At 41.8% G+C, this 21,269-nt stretch overlaps 1 protein-coding gene across 1 annotated transcript in view; it reads left to right on the top strand.

The window, feature by feature from the left end:
- The first annotated feature begins 390 nt into the window (after positions 1 to 390).
- The window catches only part of LOC124742867 (involucrin-like), a 77,827-nt gene continuing 56,948 nt past the window's right edge, over positions 391 to 21,269 (top strand). Inside the window, exon 1 of the mRNA XM_047248813.1 lies at positions 391 to 452. Within this exon, the coding sequence (XP_047104769.1) occupies positions 391 to 452 (62 nt within the window). The remainder of the gene's footprint in view (positions 453 to 21,269) is intronic.

Genomic DNA, 21,269 nt, shown 5'->3' on the forward strand with positions numbered 1-21,269 from the left:
AGTGTTGCTGTTGTTTTTGTTGTTGTTTTTGTTGTTGTTGTTGTTGTTGTTGTTATTACTATTATTACTATTATTGTATCATCTATTAATATCTTCAATATTTATGTATTAAATGTACTAAAAGTATAGCCTTCGTCTGAAGGTTCCATTATAGTGTAAAAATTTTAAGTAATTGGTTGAGAACTTCTCAAAATGACTTCTTTTCTTAATACATTACTGTAGATAGTATGTCATGGTTCTGTTATTGTGTTTAACATTTTTACCCTAACTGGAAACTTAAAACAAAGCTTAGATGGCTCTCTTCACACTGGTTTCTTGCTATCTTCCTGACAGGAGCCAAAACGACAAGTGTTTCGGCAGCCTTCGTTGAGCGCTGGGGTTTGGGCTGCCATGTGGGTGAGCCCTGGCCTGACACCCAAGGTGTGCAGGGAGTTATTGGCTTCATACGCAAGGTGAGTCAGTCTGCTGGGCAGTGGGGTATTACATGTATTTATCCCCGGGCAACACTAATCACATTGTTACAATCCTCTCCATAGTAAATGGTAGTTGTTCAGTTAGAATTGGCACACTCCGGACTGCCTGCTTATTTGACTGCCTTTATCCTTTCTCATCATAAATACTGGGAACCAAGGGTACAAATGACTGCCATGCCTGACACCTCTTTGAGCAGTTGTCTCTTCTGGTCTGCCAGTCAGGCATGAGATACATTTTCTATGTGATGGTTTTTTGTGTTTGTCAGCGAGCCTTACGCATTACCTCTATACCAACAAGTCTGATCTACTCTAACAGGTGGTAAGTGCCACATCACGAGGTCGACAGTAGCTAGTCACCCAGTGGCAGTAGGATGTGCCTGCTTGGTCGTGCAGAGGTCTTACACCTATTTCCTGTGGCCTCGTGAACTAGTTTCTCTATTTGTGAAATAAGTGTTGAAGGCTCTACAAAAAATTCCTGTAGTTAGCCTTCAGTTACAGTGAGAAACCACTGTGCAGGACTTTGGTTTATACATGTACAGAGTTTTGGGGACTCAATCTGTATCAGAGCTAATATTGTTTTCTGTTGGTAAATTTTTCCACAGTCTGTTTTATTTAAAAACAGGAAATCAGAAAAATGTGTGTAACTGGAATAAAAGAAATTTAATTTCTCAGTGTGAACAGATTTTTATTGAAGTACAAACATGAAAATACCTGTCAATTCCACAATGTGGGAGGAGTGCAGGTTGTGGAAATTCATCACAGGACAGTACATGTGTCAACAGAAATCGGCAGGACAGCGGAGGTGTAGCACGAGCAGGGTGGGGAGACGGGCAGCCCTTGGCTTATGATGTAAAGTCTGGAATGCATTACTGCTGCCGTTATCCAGCAGTCGGATGCCCTCATTGCTGAAGACTGACAAGTTGCTGTGGGAGCTGGTTAAGGAGTTCAGATAGAGAGGCAGACCCGTGAAGGATGTGCACTGCTGTCTGTGTACTTCCACCATTCTTTGACAAATTTACATTCCCCTAAACTCACTCTGCTGTCAGAAAATGGACTATATGTCTATGCTTTTCTTTCAAGGCTTCCATTTTAGTTTCCACAGTGCAGTGAACAGTCAAGACACGTGTGCACACACTGGGTCTACACCCATGTCATTCTAATGGAGAGTTTCCCCCTGCGGGTCCAGGGTAAGAATAGGCCCGAGGTATTCCAGCCTGTAGTAGGAGGCGACTAAATGAGTTTCTACCATTTCAGCCTCCATGTGATAGTCCCCCTTGGGGTTTGACCTCCATTTTTCAAAATTCTACAGAAGTACGAGCCTTTTGGGGAAGGACGCCTTATGTGGTGTATCACTGGTCCTCAGTGCACTAAGACCTTGGCACTCAGCATTGTAGCGGCGTTGTAACCACACCCACTATTTCTCAAATTGGGCCTAAACGCCTGATCGGTTGCAAAAGTTACACCCATAGTGCGTCTCCATCTGCACCTACAATCATGATTGACCTCCCATGGCACCCAAAATCCAGCACGGTAGCCAGCCCGTTGTCGTGGGGTTGTCATGTTGTATCCCCCTGACAACACAGGGATCATACTGCCGATACCTCAGCTGCACCGTCTCCACGTCAGCCAAGGAGTAGATGCCCATCTCCTTGGGGCATCGGGACTCCCAGCAACGGTCATCCTGCCAGGTGGCCCTTGCTGAGGCTGGGTGGCGCCCGTGGGGAGAGCCCCTGGTCAGAGTGGGTGGTATCGGGGCGGACGTTTCGCAAATGCACTGTCAACATGTATCAGTTTGCTCTGCGGCAGAGTCATTTCAAAAGAAAGGTACTGTCTCTAGTTCTGGTTCTCGTGCCCTTTCCCCCTTGGCCACTCCCTGGGAGGAAGGATAGGCCCACCGGCTTGGGGTGAAGTACATCCCCCGCTATTTAGTCTGTTCTCGGACCGATGGGTTGACGTTCGCCACCTCCAAGCCCATGCTCTTTGTCCAGCACATCGAGGACATCTTCGGGGAAATCAAGGCTCTCAGTAAAATGCGTTCGAGGTCCGTTCTTATAAAGACCGCCTCCGACACACAGTTGGCGGCGCTCCAGGCGTGCGACCGACTAGGGGACATCCCAGCGTCTATTGTTCCGCATCAGGCACTGAACAGGACGCAGGGGGTTATTTTTCATCGGGACCTCCTGCTGCAATCTGATGAGGAGCTCAGGGCCAACCTGGAGTGCTGAGGCGTGCATTTCGTCCGGCGAGTCCAGCGCGGCCCCAAAGACCATCGCATCGACACCGGGGCCTCTATCCTCGCCTTTGAGGGGGACGTTCTCCCAGAGAAGGTAAAGGTGTTGTGCTACCGGTGTCACGTGCGACCTTACGTCCCGCCTCCTATGCACTGCATCGGTGTTTGCGCTTTGGGCACATTTCGTCACGGTGTGAGGCTGAGCCCCTTTGTGGTGATTGTGGACATCCTCTTCGTGAGCAACCTACATGCACCCCACCAACTCGGTGCATTAATTGTCCTGGCATCCACTCGCCTAGATCTTTAGACTGCCCCGTGTATCAGATGGAGAAGAAGATTCAAGAACGCAAAACTTTGGATCATCTCTCTTATTCTGAGGCCAGGAAGAAATAGGACCACCTCCATCCCGTTACATTGACAAGATCGTTTGCCTCAGTCATGTCACTCCTTCCACAGTATCCTCACCCCTATCCTGTCCCCCTCCACCTCTTCCCCACATCTGTGGTCTATGCCTCCGCCTCCCAAATCCCTCCCTTCCAAATCATTCTCCTCCCTGACGCCCTCTGCCCTCTCTGCTCTAGGGGCAACCCTTCGTCCTACCCCCTCCCCCGCCGCCACCGCCGCTGCCGCCTGAGAAGAGATCCTCTTCTCAGGCCTCCATCAGGGAAATGTTCCGGACCCCGGCTTCAGAGGTCCGGCATTCCAAAATGGATCCTGCTTGTGAGGCTCTTCTTGGGGTCCAGCCCACCATCCCTGTGCCTCCTCGGACTTCCAAGAAGGCCTCCAAGAAGAAGTCTCTATCGCCCTCTCCACCCCGGCGTGTGTCGTCTGACACTCCATCTGTTAGTCGCTGCTCCCGGCCGTCCTCGGTCTCGCCGGGACACTCTGCTGCCAGGCGCTCAGCTGCCCTCTCGTTGACGAATGATGCTGCCCGTCCTACACAACCCGGGACAGTGGCCGCAGCTGGCGATGACTCGATGGAATAGGATCTGCCTCACGCCGGTTTTAGCGTTGTTACCTACAAACCTGGCCCTCCGCGGCCGTCGAGGTGACCAGGTCTTCCCCCGTCCCGTTCCCCCCTTTTTTTTTTGACCAGCGATGGCCTTGTTACATTAGAACATAAGAGGTATTTGATCTAATCTGGAGGAGTTACAACTGCTCCTCTGCCTGCACTGTCCGCTCGTCCTTGGTCTCCAGGAAACCAAGTTGCGCCCAAATGACCGTATTGCTTTTATGCACTATACCTCGGAGCGGTATGACCTCACCCCTGTGGACGGTATTCCAGCTCATGGTGGGGTCATGTTGCTCGTTCGGGACGATGTCTATTACCATCGCATCCCATTGACCACCCCACTCCAATAGCTGTCCATATTACTCTTTCTGCCTTTCCTTTTTCTGTTTGTACCATCTACACTCCATCATCCGCAGTTAGTCGGGCTGACATGATGCACCTAATTGTTCAGTTTCCTCCGCCGTTTTTATTGTTTGGCGACTTCAATGCCCATCATCCCCTTTGGGGCTCTCCTGCATTCTGTCAGAGGCTCCCTCTTGGCGGATGTCTTCAACCATCTCAATCTTGTCTGCCACAATACTGGCCCACGACTTTCCTCTCGGACTCTACTCATACCTACTCCCACATGAACCTTTCGACCTGTTCCACCACTCTTGCCTGTCGGTTCGAGTAGTATGTACTTTCTGACACCTATTCGAGCGACCACTTCCCCTGTGTCATTCGTCTCCTGCACCACATCCCATCCGCACGTCCTTCGAGCTGGAACATACCGAAAGCCGACTGGGGACTTTACTCATCCCTGGCGACCTTGCCGGACCACGATTTTCTCAGTTGTGACAGTCAGGTCGAATACATCATGGCTGTCATCATCAATGCTGCCGAACGTTCCATTCCTTGTACTACCTCTTCTTCACATCGCGTTTCCATCCCCTGGTGGAATGAGGCTTGTAGAGACACCATCCGTGCTCTACGACGTGCTTTACGCACCTTTCGCCGCCATCCTACGTTGGCGATTTGTATTGGATACAAACGGCTCTGAGCGCAATGCTGTAGTCATCAAAGACAGCAAAAAAGCTTGTTGGGCCTCTTTCACCAGCTCCTTCAACAGTTTTACTCCCTCTTCTGTCGTTTGGGTTGGCCTGCGCCGGCTGTCGGGCATTAAGGCCCACTCCTTGGTACCTGGCCTGACCTCAGGTAATGAGGTCCTTGTTGATCCTGTGGCTGTCTCCAACGCCATCGGCCGCTTTTTCGCAAAGGTTTCAAGCTCCGCCCATTACCACCCTGCTTTCCTTCCCAGAAAAGAGGCACAAGAGGCTTGGTGACCTTCCTTCCACTCGCTGAATCTGGAAACTTATAATGCCCCCTTTACTATGCGGGAACTCGAACGTGCGCTTGCACTGTCCTGGTCCTCTGCTCCGGGGCCAGATGCCATTCACGTTCAGATGCTGGCACACCTTTCTCCAGCGGGCAAAAGCTTCCTTCTTCATACCTACAATCGTGTCTGGACCGAAGGTCAGGTCCCCATGCGTTGGCGTGACGCCGTCGTTGTTCCTATACCCAAACCCGGGAAGGATAGACACCTTCCTTCTAGTTACCGCCCCATTTCTCTTACAAGCTGTCTCTGCAGGGTGATGAAGCGCATGGTTAATGGTCGGTTAGTCTGGATTCTTGAATCTCGATGGCTACTTACCAATGTCCAATGTGGCTTTCGTTGCCGCCCCTCCGCTGTTGACCACCTTGTGACCTTGTCGACATTCATCATAAACAACTTTTTGGGAAGGCGCCAAACAGTAGCCGTGTTCTTAGATTTGGAGAAGGCTTATGATACCTGTTAGAGAGGAGGTATCCTCCGCACTATGCACAGGTGGGGCCTACGCGGTCGCCTGCCCCTTTTTATTGATACCTTTGTAACGGATCGAAAGATTAGGGCACGTGTGGGTTCCGTATTGTCCGACGTCTTCCTCCAGGAGAACGGAGTGCCTCAGGGCTCCACCTTGAGCGTAGCACTTTTTGCCATCGCGATCATTCCAATTATGGATTGCATTCCACCTAGTGTCTCAGGCTCTCTCTTTGTCGATGACTTCACGATCTACTGCAGTGCCCAGAGAACATGCCTCCTGGAGCGCTGCCTTCAGCATTGTCTAGACAGCCTATACTCATAGAGCGTGGCAAATGGATTCCGGTTCTCTGAAGAGAAGACGGTTTGCATCAACTTTTGGCGATATAAAGCGTTCCTTACATCTCGGTCCCGTTGTTCTTCCATTCGTGGAAACTAAGTTTCTATGGCTCACATTGGACAGGAAACTTTGTTTGTCTCCGCATGTCTCTTATTTGGCGGCCCGTTGTACATGTTCCCTTAATGTCCTCAGAGTTCATAGTGGTTCATCTTGGGAAGCGGATCGCACTGTCCTGCTTTGCTTGTATCGGTCCATAGTCCGATCAAAGCTGGATTATGGGAGCCTTGTCCACTTGTCTGCTCGGCCATCCCTCTTACGCCATCTCAACTCCATCCACCATCAGGTGTTAAGTCTTGCGACTGGAGCCTTCTACACTGCTCCTGTCGAGTGTCTTTATGCTGAAGCTGCTGAATTACCATTGACCTACCGGCGCGACGTACTGCTGTGTTGGTATGCCTGCCGGCTGTTGTCAATTCCCGACCAGCCCTCTTATCAGTCCTTCTTCGCTGATTCTCTCGACCGTCGGTATGGGTTGTATGTGTCTGCCCTGCTGCCCCCTGAAGTCCGCTTTCGTCGCCTGCTTCGACAAATGGATTTTGCCCTCCCTACCACCTTCAGAGAGGGTGAGAGCCCGGCACCATCTTGGCTCCAGGCTCCGGTTCATATTTATCTGGCCTCAGCTCACTCCTGAAGGAGGGTACTCGGGCTGCAGTGTATTGCTCACGGTTTATCGAACTTCGTGCTCGACTTGACGGTCACACCTTTATTTACACCCATGGCTCCAAACCTGACGATGGTGTCGGCTGTGCCTTTGTCGTCGGGGCCGTCACCTTTAAATACCGGCTCCTCAACCAATGTTCCAGCTTTACGGCCGAGCTTTTTGCTCTCCATCAGGCCGTTCAGTATGCCCACCGCCACCGCCATTCATTGTATGTACTCTACTCTGATTCACTCAGTGCTCTTCAGAGTCTTGGAGCTCCCTATCCGGTCCATCCCTTGGTGCAACGGATCCAGCAGTCCCTCCACTCTTTCGCTGATAATGGTTCTCCTGTCAGCTTTCTGTGGGTTCCCGGACATGTAAGAGTGCCTGGGAATAAGGCTGCTGAAGCTGCGACGTTCGTAGGGTTGTTTGTAAGAGGCTTGTGTCGTTGTGGTGGGATGCTTGGTCATCCCTTCAAGGAAACAAGCTCCGGGCAGTAAAATCGCTCCCAAGTGCTTGGACAACCTCCTCCCGACCATCTCGGCGTGAAGAGGTCCTTCTGACCAGGTTGCGGATTGGGCATTGCTGGTTTAGCCACCGCTACCTGCTCTCCGGTGACCCAGCCCCGCAATGCCCTTGTGGTCAAGCATTAACAGTGCGCCATGTTTTATTGTCGTGTCCCCGCTTTAGTCAATCTCGTGTTGTCCTGTCCCTGCCATCTACTTTACCGGATATTTTAACTGGTGACACTCGAGCAGCTGCACATGTTCTGAGTTTTATAACTTTGACTGGCTTGTCCAAAGACATCTAACTCTTTTACTTATTTTATCTGCATCTTTGCAAGGACTTTCTGGTGTCCCCCCTTCCCCTTGAGTTTTACTAGATTTTATGTGCTCTAACAATTGTGACTGGGCACTAATGACCTCAGTAGTTGAGCGCCGTTAAACCCCACAAAAAAAATGGAGAGTTGGGGAGTGCTGTGCTCTAATAATGTCTGCCACACCTTCTGTGGCCAGTGGCACTACTATCCTTTCAGCAGTTTTCATTTTACACCCTCTATCTCTTCTGTTTTTGAATGCACCTTATGTGTCCACTGCCTTTCACTTTTTCTCTCTCCTCCTTAAGGCATCTTGTACCAGTTTCCTTACAATGAACTGCATGTTGCAGTATCACTGGAGTAACCAACACAGGTCTCCCACTATGTTACTGCTGCAGTGGACCCTATGTCATCTCTTGATTACTGTGGCATCTCTGTGACAGCACTCTTCTTCTTCACTGGCATCACTCAAATTTTTAGAGGTAGAAAGTCAATCTGACCATTCCAAAAGTGAAACTTGTGGGCTGATTTAACGGCCATGGTTTTTGAGCTTGCCAAGTATGTTGGTTATGACAGAAAATAAGTCACTTCCATTATGTAATGACTGGCTAACATCCTCATTCAATGATGCCTGAGCCTGCATTTAAAATGGTCAGTTTTCTTCTGTTTGAAAATCAAATCAAACCTTTCTTGTGTGTGTGTCAGTGCCGCACAGTCCACCACTGTCCGCTATTTTGTTAGCCCCACACTTGGGTGCCAAACGGGCAACAGCTTCCTGTGGCAAAAGGCACAGGGAAACAGCTGTTACACAGACCAGATGTGAAAAGCACAGGGTCTCTGTTCTGAGTGACACACTGGAAACCACTGTTGTGCACTAAATGCAGGAAACAGTGATTTCTTTGAATCCACTGGATGCTATAGATAACATCTTTTAAATTGAGTGAGGACTTGCATTTTTGGAAGCATTTGAAAGCATGAGCTATTGATGAATGTTGACTACACAAGGACTAAATGTTCAGACAACACAAGACACACCCAGACTGGTTAATATAAATAAACAGGAAATTAGAGAGAGAACCTAGACTGTCCCAATGAGCACCCATTGATTTGGCTAACAGATAGTGAGCTGCCTTTTTCAGCACAAAATGGTAGAATGTATGTTACTCTTTAAGAACCTGAGGAAAATCTTGGGCAAGGGGACCAGCCACTCTGAACAGAGTAAGAAGCACAGAACACAGAAATAAGATTTCTCCTTTCAGTAACATTCAATCCAAAATTACTTATCAGGAGTGTCCGCCACTGTTCTGTGATTCAGGCAGCACACGTGAACTGAGAGACTTGGAAAGATTTCAAGCTAATTCGGACTTGGCCTCTTGGAAGGGTCATCACTGTGCTGCCAGTGACCATTCTGCAGTCACTTCAGATTCCATCTGTAGTGACTACGTGAGATTGAGCTGCAGCCTTGAGGCTATGTGTAAGAACAATAAAAATCATTCTTATGGAATTTCTCTAACTTCGAGCTTTACTTTGAAGACTTGCAGTCTGAATCAAATGACCAGTTTGATTTCAATTCTGACCATAGGTTTAATGTGTTCCCTCAATTAGGACTATGTCTTTTTTGCTAATAATGTGATAATCATGATATCACTTCGTGATAACAATTGTTTCATTTGCACAACTATCAAAATCTTATCCCAGACCCTTTCATCAAATGTGCCAAGATATTACTTTAACATTATTATTGCTTGCTAATTGTTTTAAGCCATTTCAGTGAAGTAAACTAAATCGAGATTTTGACAATTTTTTTTAATTTGATAGATAAAAATCTTCTCACCAAGTGGCAGCAGAACACACACATAAGATGGTTGTAACAGGCAAGCTCTTGGAGCCAGTGGCTCCTTCTTCAGGCAGAAGGGTTCAAGGGGAAGGAAGAGGGGTTAAGGAAAAGGACTGGGGAGGTGTAGGAGGAGGGGTAGATTTTGATAAAGTCACCCAGAACCTGGGTCAGGGGAGACTTAGCATGTGGGATGAGAAGGAAAGACTGCATTCTGAAAACTCCCAGACTTGGAGGGGAGAGCAGATTTTGGACCAAATTGTTAAAAATGTGGATATAGGGGAAAAAAGTTCGACCCTCCAGAACTTCTGAGCTGCTGAGACATGGTGGAGACACTGACAGTGGGAAAGAATGAGAAAAGGAGGCAGAGCTATTTTTACATCATAGCTTACAGGTGATCAAGTTTTCTTGTATACAAATCAAATCCCTTAAGACATACTCTCATTTTAGTCCAATTTTGGGATTCAACCAATTTCTACTTGAATCCTGTGGATTTATACTTCATGGTTCAGTGTAGATTTTGTTTAAGATGCAGAAAATTAAGGTGACAGAGCAAGGTGCAAGAACCATAAATGAGCCGGCCGAAGTGGCCGTGTGGTTAAAGGCGCTGCAGTCTGGAACCGCAAGACCGCTACGGTCGCAGGTTCGAATCCTGCCTCAGACGTGGATGTTTGTGATGTCCTTAGGTTAGTTGGGTTTAACTAGTTCTAAGTTCTAGGGGACTAATGACCTCAGACGTTAAGTCCCATAGTGCTCAAAGCCATTTGAACTATTTTTGAACCATAAATGAGATCATAGTTTCCACAAAGCCACACTTGTAATACCAATGTTACTACCTGATACAAGCATTCAAACATCCAACAGTTCTAAAAGCCAAATAAGGTGCTTCAGTCTGTGGAGTGGCACATGATCATGCTTAGATATAAGTAGTGGTACAGAAGGTAGACATAGAATGAACTGCAGTATGTTCTTGTAGTTGTAATTGAGCTTAATCACAGAACATAAACTTTCTCAACAGCCAAGTGGCTTTTTCCCCTATATCTAGCAGGATAGATACAAAAATGTACTGCATTCTTTGAGAAGCAAATGTGCAGTTAATTCAAAAACTGATCATACTCTGGTATACCTTATGCCTGCAGGATAAATAAGGGTCTCATAACAAAATATTTTCATTCAAAACACACATGCCTCTAAATGCCATGGAATTTTGTGTGTTTGTGACAGAAATCAAGGATTTAGCTAGATTCATTCAGCGTGAGTAGCATGGACAACTTCTTCCAACCCTTTTCCCTAGTAAGTTAAGCAACCAAAATATGCATAAAATTATCAGAAGTGGATTAGTATTGATTTTTTTTGTTCTTTCAAATTTCAAATACATTTGTGTTTAGAACCTATATTTGAAGTACACTGACACACAATTCACTGAATTGTGGAAATTCATACTTGCTCTAATCTCATGTATTAATGGCTGCCTCTTCTTGCTCAGAACGTCTTTGTCAAATAACTGATAACTGGTCCCTTCAATGAACCCAGGGATCCTTCCCAATTGTTAACTGAGGAAAAGCTGTCTTCATCCATTGTAAATATCACCAAAGCAAAGACACATGGAATGTCACCAAGGTTTGGGAAATATTTCTTTGTTTTCACTTCAGAGGTTATGATCATCTCCCAGAATATTTATTTAGCTCTGACAATAGCTGATACAAAGCTTTTAATTTAGTATACAGTTTCTTAGCTCTTGTCAAAACACTGGATTTGCTGTTGTCATAAGCTTCCCTCAAAAGTGAATGGCAATGAGGGTGGTATGCACTGGATCGTAAACACATTGTGGCATCTGCACTTCTGATCAAACTCCTCTAACTTCTTTGTACGTGGCTTGCAGTCACAGGCCCATTGTGTTACTTGACTAACATGATGCTACGTGACAAGGAATTAAGCTAAGTATACAGACAGTCAACATTAGATAGTAAATTAATTTTTCATGTGGAAGGAGTATATTTGCATATTTGATATTTCATCTGGAAATCAACTGAATATTCATTTAGCATTCATAGTAAGGCAGAAGAGGAGCAGTGAAAGAGTTAAAATGAATGGTTCTAAAAAAGAAAAAAATACCAGTGAACTAGTTCCCAAAGATGAAAGTGTTTGACCTTCCCTAATTGCAATGCCTTTGCTTGAGAGTTTTTAAGTATTTCTAGAGATCTGATCAGCAAAGAAAATCCTCAAAGAATTTGCCAGATATCATGACCGTGTCAACGAATTCTGGATGACAGTCATAGGAGATGAAAGAGAAAAATTACATTTGAAGAAATTTATCAAGCTCGCTCTCATTTTCTTGACGTGTGGGTCAAGGCTTGGCCTGTCTTGGCTTCACTCAGTCTTTGTCAGAACTGCTGAGTGTGGTGCAACATTTCATTTAGCATTACAGTGTGGCATTTTTCTGTCAATATGGCATTCTTCAATTTGGCAGAATTGTGGTGTTGGCATAATGTACCATTTGCTGTTTATTTGAGGTGCAAAGAAAGTCCACTAGCCTGCTGGCTGTTTTGTACAATGATTGTCTGAAGGCTTGTGACAGTTGATCACTTAACGTGAATGATATTGACAGAGGATGAGAATAAAATTTCTCAGTATCTTCTATGCAGTCACATAACTGACAGGTATCACAAATCTGCTACAGAATGAAACTGACACCATGCAGAACAAATTTAAAATTTTATTTGATGATGAAAGATCACAATGATTGACAGATCAACATATTTTATCTGTACATTGAGAAGCACTTTGTGTTTAATTATGTATTAACGGATATCAGTAAAAATGATCATATTCAAAATAATTGCTAATTTTGAGATTGACAAATTTTACATTTCTTCTCATACTCATGTTTTACAAATATTGGCATTCTCAATACAAATGTATTTGATTGTAGTCAGCTCACGAGTCAAATTTCACTTCCTATAACTTGGAGACAGGTCGAAGACTTTACTTCCTATTAGTGATCTCCTCTGACACTTACGAAACTCGTTAGATGAAGTTACACTACACTAAACAGAGGTAGCACTCCTCATTGTTGTGAAAAGTTAAAGAGGTAACATTACAGCTAGTCCCAGGTAACACCTCCATAGAAATGAATAATCAGGGTATATAGGCAGTTGATAAAGAGAAAAATTTACATAATCTTGAGCATGTACAAAATTGTACCCCAGGCATAACTGCACTGTCGAGCATGCAAACAGGTTGGCTGCAGGCCCTCAACTAGCCTCCTCCTAACCAGTGCACAGCCAGCATTGGGACTGAGACTGAACCAGCTATCATAAAATGTAAGACCTCCACCCTGTCCTCCAATTGTGACAGTTTGCCTTCTTTTTTCTTAATTTGTTATCCTCAGTGTCGACGTACTGCTCTGTGATACAGGCTGAAAAATAAGTTGGGGAAGTACAACACTGACTGCATTAAATAATGTAGTCAGAGTGCACAGTTGCATTGCACAGTAATTCCCCTTCCCCCAATAATACATAGTTACATATGACCAGTGCACTACTGTTTTAACTTTCCATAAGCCTCATTAATAGTCTGCAGGCAAACATACACATACTGCTACAATGGTTTACTATTGAACTTCTACAAGCAGTAAAAAAGTAACCAGACTTCACAGTTCTTAAAGAGTAGAAAAGTACATATGGAGCAGACACTGTCATTGTTTTAACACACAACCTAATAATGTTACTCTAATTTCAGTGATGGGTTGTTGTTGTTGTTGTTGTTGTTGTTCTAACCAACACGGGTTTCTCTTCTGAAACTCGGCTGTAGACTGACTGTCTCGAGCCCACAAATTGACCCCTTGTATACTGTCACAATAATACGTACTGAAACTACATATTGTTGGGAGTTAAACTTACAGTAATTACAATTAAAACTTAACTCATTAAATTAACTGAACACACAAAAAAATTTGTTCTTTTTAACTGTTTTGTCTACTGCAAGAGTTAGACTGAATTAATTGTTTAAGTTACAAAATTAACAAATATAGTTAAACAAACAATTCTTTTGGCAATACTGTTAATTACTTTGGTATTAATTACGGGCTCATTTTGCTAACATGTTTTCAAATAGATCCTTTAAGAATACTATTATTTGTTCCCCCAAATCTTTATTATTAATCTAGAATTTATATTTGTTTACACTTCAACAATAAAATTTGTTACAAAACAATTACTGATGCACCCTACAACAAAAGATACTAACTAGGAATAGTCAAAATAAATTAGAAAATAAATTACATACATAGAATTAATCACAAAATTAGATCCTGTGTTATATTCTTCAAAACTGAGGGCCAACCTTTCTCTTCTATGAAAATGCAGATTATATGCGTGTATGTTATTGGTAATTAGTTAAAAGTGAGAAAATAAATTCTAAGGAGGCAGATGACAAAACAAGAGGGAAAATAAAAATATCCCAGTTTGCTTTGTCACATCACCTTCTCATTGGATTGACCAGATTGATATTGCAAATAGCTAACTGTAAAATTCCATGACCACAAGTGAGCACAGAAATTAGGTTTAATAATCTATACACAAAAACAATATTACATACAAAATCTTATTAAAACTACAGAACATTTTTTGTTTCAAATTTATACATATATGAACTGGCCATATGAAAATTCCCATACAAAATATTTACGTACAGTACATTGTACAATCACACTAAATATCCACAAGTTACACTTGTACCAAAAATTATGTACCTTCACAATAAGTGTTGTCCTTTTTGGGTAGACAAAACTTAAATTTCAAAATGAATGTCACTTTATAAGTGTCCCCTCTTGCTTAACAAAAAATGAATCATGGGTAGGGAAAAGTTAAATTACACTGAACATTGCAGTTCAATTTTTGACAGAGAATTTCACTTGCCCAATGTTCAGTAATTTTCACAAGAACTTTCACTTTTTTAATGTGCTTTTACACAGTTTCTCACCAAGTTGTCCATGCCTTCAACAGGTCCAAGTGGCAGTTAGCAAGGACATGCACTGCTATCAGTTTCCTTGAAGGAGGTTCTCCTCTGCAACATTAAATGAAAAAATCAAAGTACCTACTTTAGTACACTTACTTTTACTGCTAAGTAAGTCTAATAAATGTTTAACAATAATGGCAAATGATAGTCATTACATCATAAATAAATACATTACATAGTTCTCATAACATTACAATAATTAGTACTAGAACTGACAATAGTGCAAAAGGTGGTGACTAGAAAAAGTAATAAAATCAGGAGCATATTACACTACAAAACATTACTGTAAGTCATAACTGTCTGAAACTGGTTAAACCTGAGATATGTGGGTCTCTTTCACATTTGCAAAATCTCACCCTAGTGTCTAAAATGGGTACATTATCTCTAGCAAAACTTAAGATGTGCGGTAACATAAATTTACTAATCATTATGTTATGAAAAAAGAATAGTCACCATCGCATAACTCAATTATTATTCAAATCAAAATTAAGGGATGGAAGTTGTACCAAATCATTGCCCCACTTCTCTACTCAGCTGTGAGTACTACTCTCATCCAAACAGAAAACTAAATCCTCACAAAAATCACAATGTTACCAAACAGTTGGCCTGTCAGACATATTCACATCATCACTTTAGCATCAGCAAACTTACTGTTCTTGGTTCCAGTATTGCCATTTTAAGCTCATAATTCCTCAGAGCAAAAATAGAACTTATCAGATAATGTATAGATCCAATGATGCAGCATTATATGATGTGTTCCTCAGTAAAATATTGCTCTTTTGTTAAGCTCTCATTCAGAGACCAGTATCACAAATTGCAAAATATACACAGTACCCAGTGTTGGCTAGTTCAAAATTTAGACACTCAATAGTTACACCACATTTGTTTGTACATAGTTACCTTTACATTAATCATGTATGTCAGCTCCATGATTTTGCTCACCTTTCTTGCCTTGTTAACTAGTGGCGTGCATTCTCAAAAAATATTTCTACTGCAGAGACAGGATCCCTAACCATTAAGACCCTAACATTGTACATTATTTTATTTCATTATTGTTTCTTCATCAAATAAACAAACATCTGCTCTGCCTTTCTTTTGCAAAATTGATTCTACGGAAAAAAACACTCTAACATTTTCATGCTGACCAGAGATTGTGTGGTACTGGGGTGCAAGTCTTGCACATCTCTTGTCTGTGATTTACATATTGTGTGCAGCTGTTCTTCTCAGGACAGGTGGCTGTGTCGATCTTACCTCACCTTTTTGTCTGACAGAAATTCTTTAAGCACGGTACCACTGTACTACACTAAAGTATCCTACTGTACAAAATCAGTTTCTGATTCACTTGTAAGATACAGATAAGAAAGAAGAGTTTGACTGCCTCAAGAAACATGAAAAATGTGACAGACAGTTAGGGTAAGCATTATTACCACATAATGAATTCAACACAGATTGTTGAAGCCCTACTTGCTTGTATGTCTTACTTCTGGTTCAATGCACACTCCATTCTCCTAACAAAATGAATACAACCCAAGCTCAGATACAGTTTCAAACTGTTGTGGATCAATATTCAAACATCTCATTGGTGATACATGGGGTTTCAGGTCAATAATATTCTTTCACCCAAAAATCCTGTTAGTTTTTGTGTAATCCAATCCACAAGAGTTGTCATGGGCAGTGCAAATCACTGTGAAAGGTCCATGATACACATGCACAACTTTTTAATCAAAATCATTTACTTTGCTAGATTTTTCTTTGGTTTTGATGAGGACATGGTCACCTACTCTAAAACTAGTTGTAATCACTCCTTTGTCATGTCTTCTCTTCCTTCTTAATCCTTTCTTTTTCATCATCTCTTTAGCTAATCTGATTTTTCACCCTGTGCTACTTCACATACCTGAGGAAAATACACTTCTTCTCTGATGTCGCTGGGTCTCTCATTGAACATAAGCTCACATGGGGCATATCCTGTTGATTCGTTCTGTAAGTTGTTGATAAAGTTTTCAAAATGCCTGATATAACCCAAGCGGTGTGTTTCTTACTGCAATAAGCCCTGCACAGTCCATTAATCTCTTTAATTACTCTTTCCTTCATGTTACTTTGTGCAAAATAGGTAGATATCTTCACGTGTTTTATTTTGTGCATTGACATACAGTGTTCAAACCTCTCTGAAACAAATTGTGGACCATTGTCAGACAAAAGTGAATTTGGAACCCGTATATTGCAAAAGTAATCAGATGTTAACATCTCAATTATAGTACTAGTACTTGCCTTCTTAATTGGATACAGTTTTATATATTTTGAAAATGTCTAAGACAATGAAAATTAATTTATGACCCTCCCGTAGGTGCAGGCAATGTTCCTACAAGGTCCACTCCTATAAGCTCTTTAGATTTGCTAGGAAAGACAGAATGCATTAAGCCTTTTGATGGCACATCAGTTGTCTTTACTGTGACATCCATCACACCTTTCTAGTATCTGCTTAACCCTCTCCACAAGTTAAGTATTAATGTTGCCTGTATCTTAGCTACTATTTCCCTGGTCCCATAATGTCCATAACTCTCATGCTCAGGAAAGCATAACTTCCATTCCTGATCATTCAAATTTTTCCTCCTAATCAATGTATAGTATACTACTGTTTCATGTTTGGCATGTTGTCCGAACTGTAATAGCGCTTAAACAACCTTAAATTTGGATTCTCTTTCAGCTTCCTTCTCATTTGCGTGCAAAGTTTCCTAATAAGCTTCTCATCCTTCCCACTCTGCAAATTAAACCACCTTACTTGTCCTTCATGATTCTCTCTCAGTATCCTTCTTCCCTGCTGGCATCCTAGATAATGCATCAGCCACAATATTGTATTTTTCTTTCACATACCTTACCTCCTTATCAAATTGCTGCAAATACAAGGCCCACCTAGTTAACCTAATGTTTCAGCCTGCACTTCTATAGATAATTATAAGCCTTATGATCTGTATTACTGCAGTCTTATGTTCAAGCAAATAGTACTCAAACTTTTTAAATCTAAAAATACGTACCAAAGCCTCTAATTCTGGAACATAATAGCTCTTTTCACGTGGCTGTGATATTCTGCTAGCAAAAGCAATAGTTTTGTGTTCTAACCCCATCTCATTAGGTGCTAATAGGAACATTTCTACCTCCAAACCACAAAAACTTGCATCAGTTCTCATTCAGAAAGGCAGTGAAGAATTTTGATGCCCTCACATCTTACTATTTACTAATTCTTTCGTCACACTCTGAAATGCCTCTTCACAATCCTCTGTCCAATTCCACACCACATTCTTTCAACAAATTACCAAAGGAGGGATGGTTAAATTACCAATCTCATATGAACCTTTCGTAGAAGCCAAACATAGCTTCAAGAACTTTCTTGTTATTTGGGGATGGTAAATCTGCAATAGCAGCAAGCTTTTCTGGATCAGGCTGTATACCTTCCTTGTTAATTCTGACCCAAAAATGAAATTTCCTTCTTTACAAATTACGATTTACTTAGTTTTAGTTTCATGCCTTCTCTATACATAGCTCTCAGTACTTCATTCAGAATCTACAGTGCTTGCACCATTCTGCACTTGCTACTTGTATATCATCTACATCGACCATTATTTCATTGGCTAATATCCCATCTAGCACCTTGTCAATAGCTCTGATAGACACACACACATACACACACACACACACACACACACACACACACACACACACTAAAGTTCAGACCAAATGGCAGCACATTGTTAACATTTACCTTCTTCTAAAAATGCTGTACATGGCCTAAATTCCTTGGCCAAACTGATATTCCAATAGCCTCAAGTCACATCAAAAGATTTCAGAAATTTATATCCATGGAACGTTTGCAAAATTTCATCATGTTAGCTGATCTGTCACTCTCCCCTATTACAATTTCATTCAACTTCCTGGCATCCAGAACCTACCGGACACCACCATTCTTCTTCTTTACCACGACAAGTAGGTTGTTATATCTGCTGGTTGACCTTTCAATAATCCTCCATGAGACCATCTTTTGAACTGCTTTTCTCACCACTTTCTTCTTTGAAAATGGAATGATATAAGGTTTCTTGAACAATGGTTCATGATCCTTAAACTTTAATTTGGACTCAAAGCGTTTTAACAAACCTGGCCTGTCTGAAAATGCCTTACAGTTGCTCAGGAGAATACCTTTGAATTCCTCTCTTTGACTATTGGTAATACCTCAAGTATCCTCAACTCTCCATATTCTCTCTCTCTCTCTCTCTCTCTCTCTCTCTCTCTCTCTCTCTCTCTCTCTCTCTCTCTCTCTCTCTCTCCCTCCCTCTCACTCCCCCCCCCTTCCTCCTCCTGTTCTTCTGTGGTCAAAACTCTTAATGGCATATCTAATTCAGTTTCCATAGACTAGCCCACATCTTCCAAAAAATTATATTTTGTACCTACGTCTGTTGTACTTAAAACTAAACTTACCACTAGTAAAATCAATACTTACACACCATTTGCACAAAAAATTAGTTCCAAATATTACATCAATGCCGAAATTTTGAATCCCAAAGGAATTGGACTCCAACAGCTGTCCTGCCAATTCCACAGTTAATAGTACCTCTTGTTTCACACTCTTTGATAGCTTACCAAAGGCACCAATAATTTTTATTGCAGAAACAAGCATCAGTGTTGTACCCTCTGTGTTCTTAATAGATTCAAAAAATGCCTGTGAAATGCCATTCAAGTCACTACCACTGCCCAGTAACCCTTGTTCCCTTCCTATTATTACAGGTGCCACACCCACTTTTTACTTATCATATGATCTTCATACAACAAATCCTCATTAATCCTTTCTCTGGAAAAAGCTATCATCCTGCTCACCAAATTTATCAGACGCAGTCAAATGAAAGATACCATGATCCTCATCCTCACTACCACTCTCACACTCTAAATCTTCATTAGGCTTAACATTATTCTCCTTTTTCTTACCTTACTTACCACATGGCCATCATTATCAATTCTAAATTCAATTGCCTCAACCTCATCACTACTGTATTTGTCATTGCTATAATCATCATCATCACAACTACTGTCAGAATCAGAGCCACTGTCACTTTCATTGTCCTCAAATACTTGGCTAATTAGTTAATCCTTGTTTCCAGTATTAGACCACAAATCAAAACACCTTAATTCCTTATTATCTCTTAAAAATTTAACCTCCATTTTGCCACTTTGGACATCCTGAGCAACAGCAACACACTCTGTTTTATCACTTGATTTTATTATAGTAAGTTGCTCCTCTCCTTTTATGGGATAAACATTGCTACCCACATCATCATTCAACATCTCACTAGAATTTGAAATTACACTCATCTTCCTACTATCATTCACCTTACCTTACCTGTGATTACAGCACATTTACATACAAGTGGCTCTTTATCACTACCTGCTGGAGTGTGAGCCAGAACTGGAGCATTATCTAGTTTAAATGGTTTGATCCAGAATTAGTCATCTCCATTTCTTTTACTTGAATTTCACCTACCATTTCTGTGTCCATCCTGGCTATCCTCCACCCAGCCATTCCTTGCATTCCTATTGCAATTAGTCCTGTTCATCCTATTTACCTCAAATTCTCTTCCTGATTGATTGTCATCAAAATTCCTCTTACTGTCTTCCACTGAGGGCTTCACCCTCTCCACTTCAACAACATATTTCAAGAAATCACTAATATTACCCCTAGGGGCAGGTGTAAGCAATTCTTTAACTTTCTGCAGCAAAATTAGCTTCTAAACCCATAATTATTCTTTCACTACCTAGATCTTTGTCCAAATATTTCAGTTTGTTTTTCCAAATCTGACAAACCTTTTTCAGTCTCCTTCAGAGAGTCAAATCTCTCTCTCCTCCACCAAATTCATTCAAAGTTCTCTGCTGCTTTCTTTTGGACCAATATTCATCTAAAATGCTTTCTGAAAGCTTTGCCAAGAAGTAAAACTATCAGTTACCTGAGCTGCCCATCCATAATCATCCCCCTTCAAAAAGCTTCCCACAAATGACATTTTCTTTTGTCATTCCATGTTTCAGGCAATTCATTAAATTTCCAAATGAAATCCAGTGGATGCAATTCCCCATATGATTCAAAATTATTATATTTCTTACAGTTAATAAATAAAGGACTGTTTGGGACACTACATACTCTATGATTTAGATTTTGCAGATCATCTTTTTCTCTATTTAAGCCAATTTTGAATCTACATTTTCATTTACTTTTACCACTTTTCCCTATACCACTAATGCACACATGGTTTCTAGCTCCATTTCAAAATCATTTTTAATTTGATAGATTTGGTTTTCAAGTTTAACCTCATTCCAGCACAAAAATTCCTGGCTGCTTTGACTTAATCTTTACGCTGTTTTTCAGAAGCCTCCAAAAAGCTTGTGTGTCTGCTCTATACATTTACTACTCATTGTTGTTAACTTTTCCTTAGTATTCTGCTCTATTTCCTTTAGTTTTTCATCACAATCTTCCACTACTGACTCAACCTTCTTATTTAATTTTGAAAGGTTAGAGCTGACTATCTAATCTCATTTTTCTTTCTTCAATTGATCCTTTAAGTTAACTATATCAGTTACAATGCTATCAGTGTTCTTTTCCACCCTGCTTATGTCTTCTTTCGTACACGAACTACTCAAACTACTCATAATTTGCCTTAACATCGTTTCCACTTTTCTGTTTGCCATAAACTTTTGCTCTTGGTGACTTTCACTACTTGGTTCCTCCTCCTTAAATTTAATGATGTCACCCACTTCAGTACTGTTTTCGTCCATTTCACTCACATCACCATGCAATGTACATGACACTTTAATCATCTAATCTACAATAGGACTTTAGTCCCCATCATTCAAAGGTGCATTCATGTCTGATTTATAAGCACTATCATCTACTGAACCAGTCACACTTATGTCCTTCTGTTCATTTAATGACTTAACCTTTACAGCTATATCCTCAGTTGCACTGGCTTCTTTAA

This window comes from Schistocerca piceifrons, unplaced genomic scaffold, assembly GCF_021461385.2.
Source record: "Schistocerca piceifrons isolate TAMUIC-IGC-003096 unplaced genomic scaffold, iqSchPice1.1 HiC_scaffold_2340, whole genome shotgun sequence".
NCBI lineage: Eukaryota > Metazoa > Arthropoda > Insecta > Orthoptera > Acrididae > Schistocerca > Schistocerca piceifrons.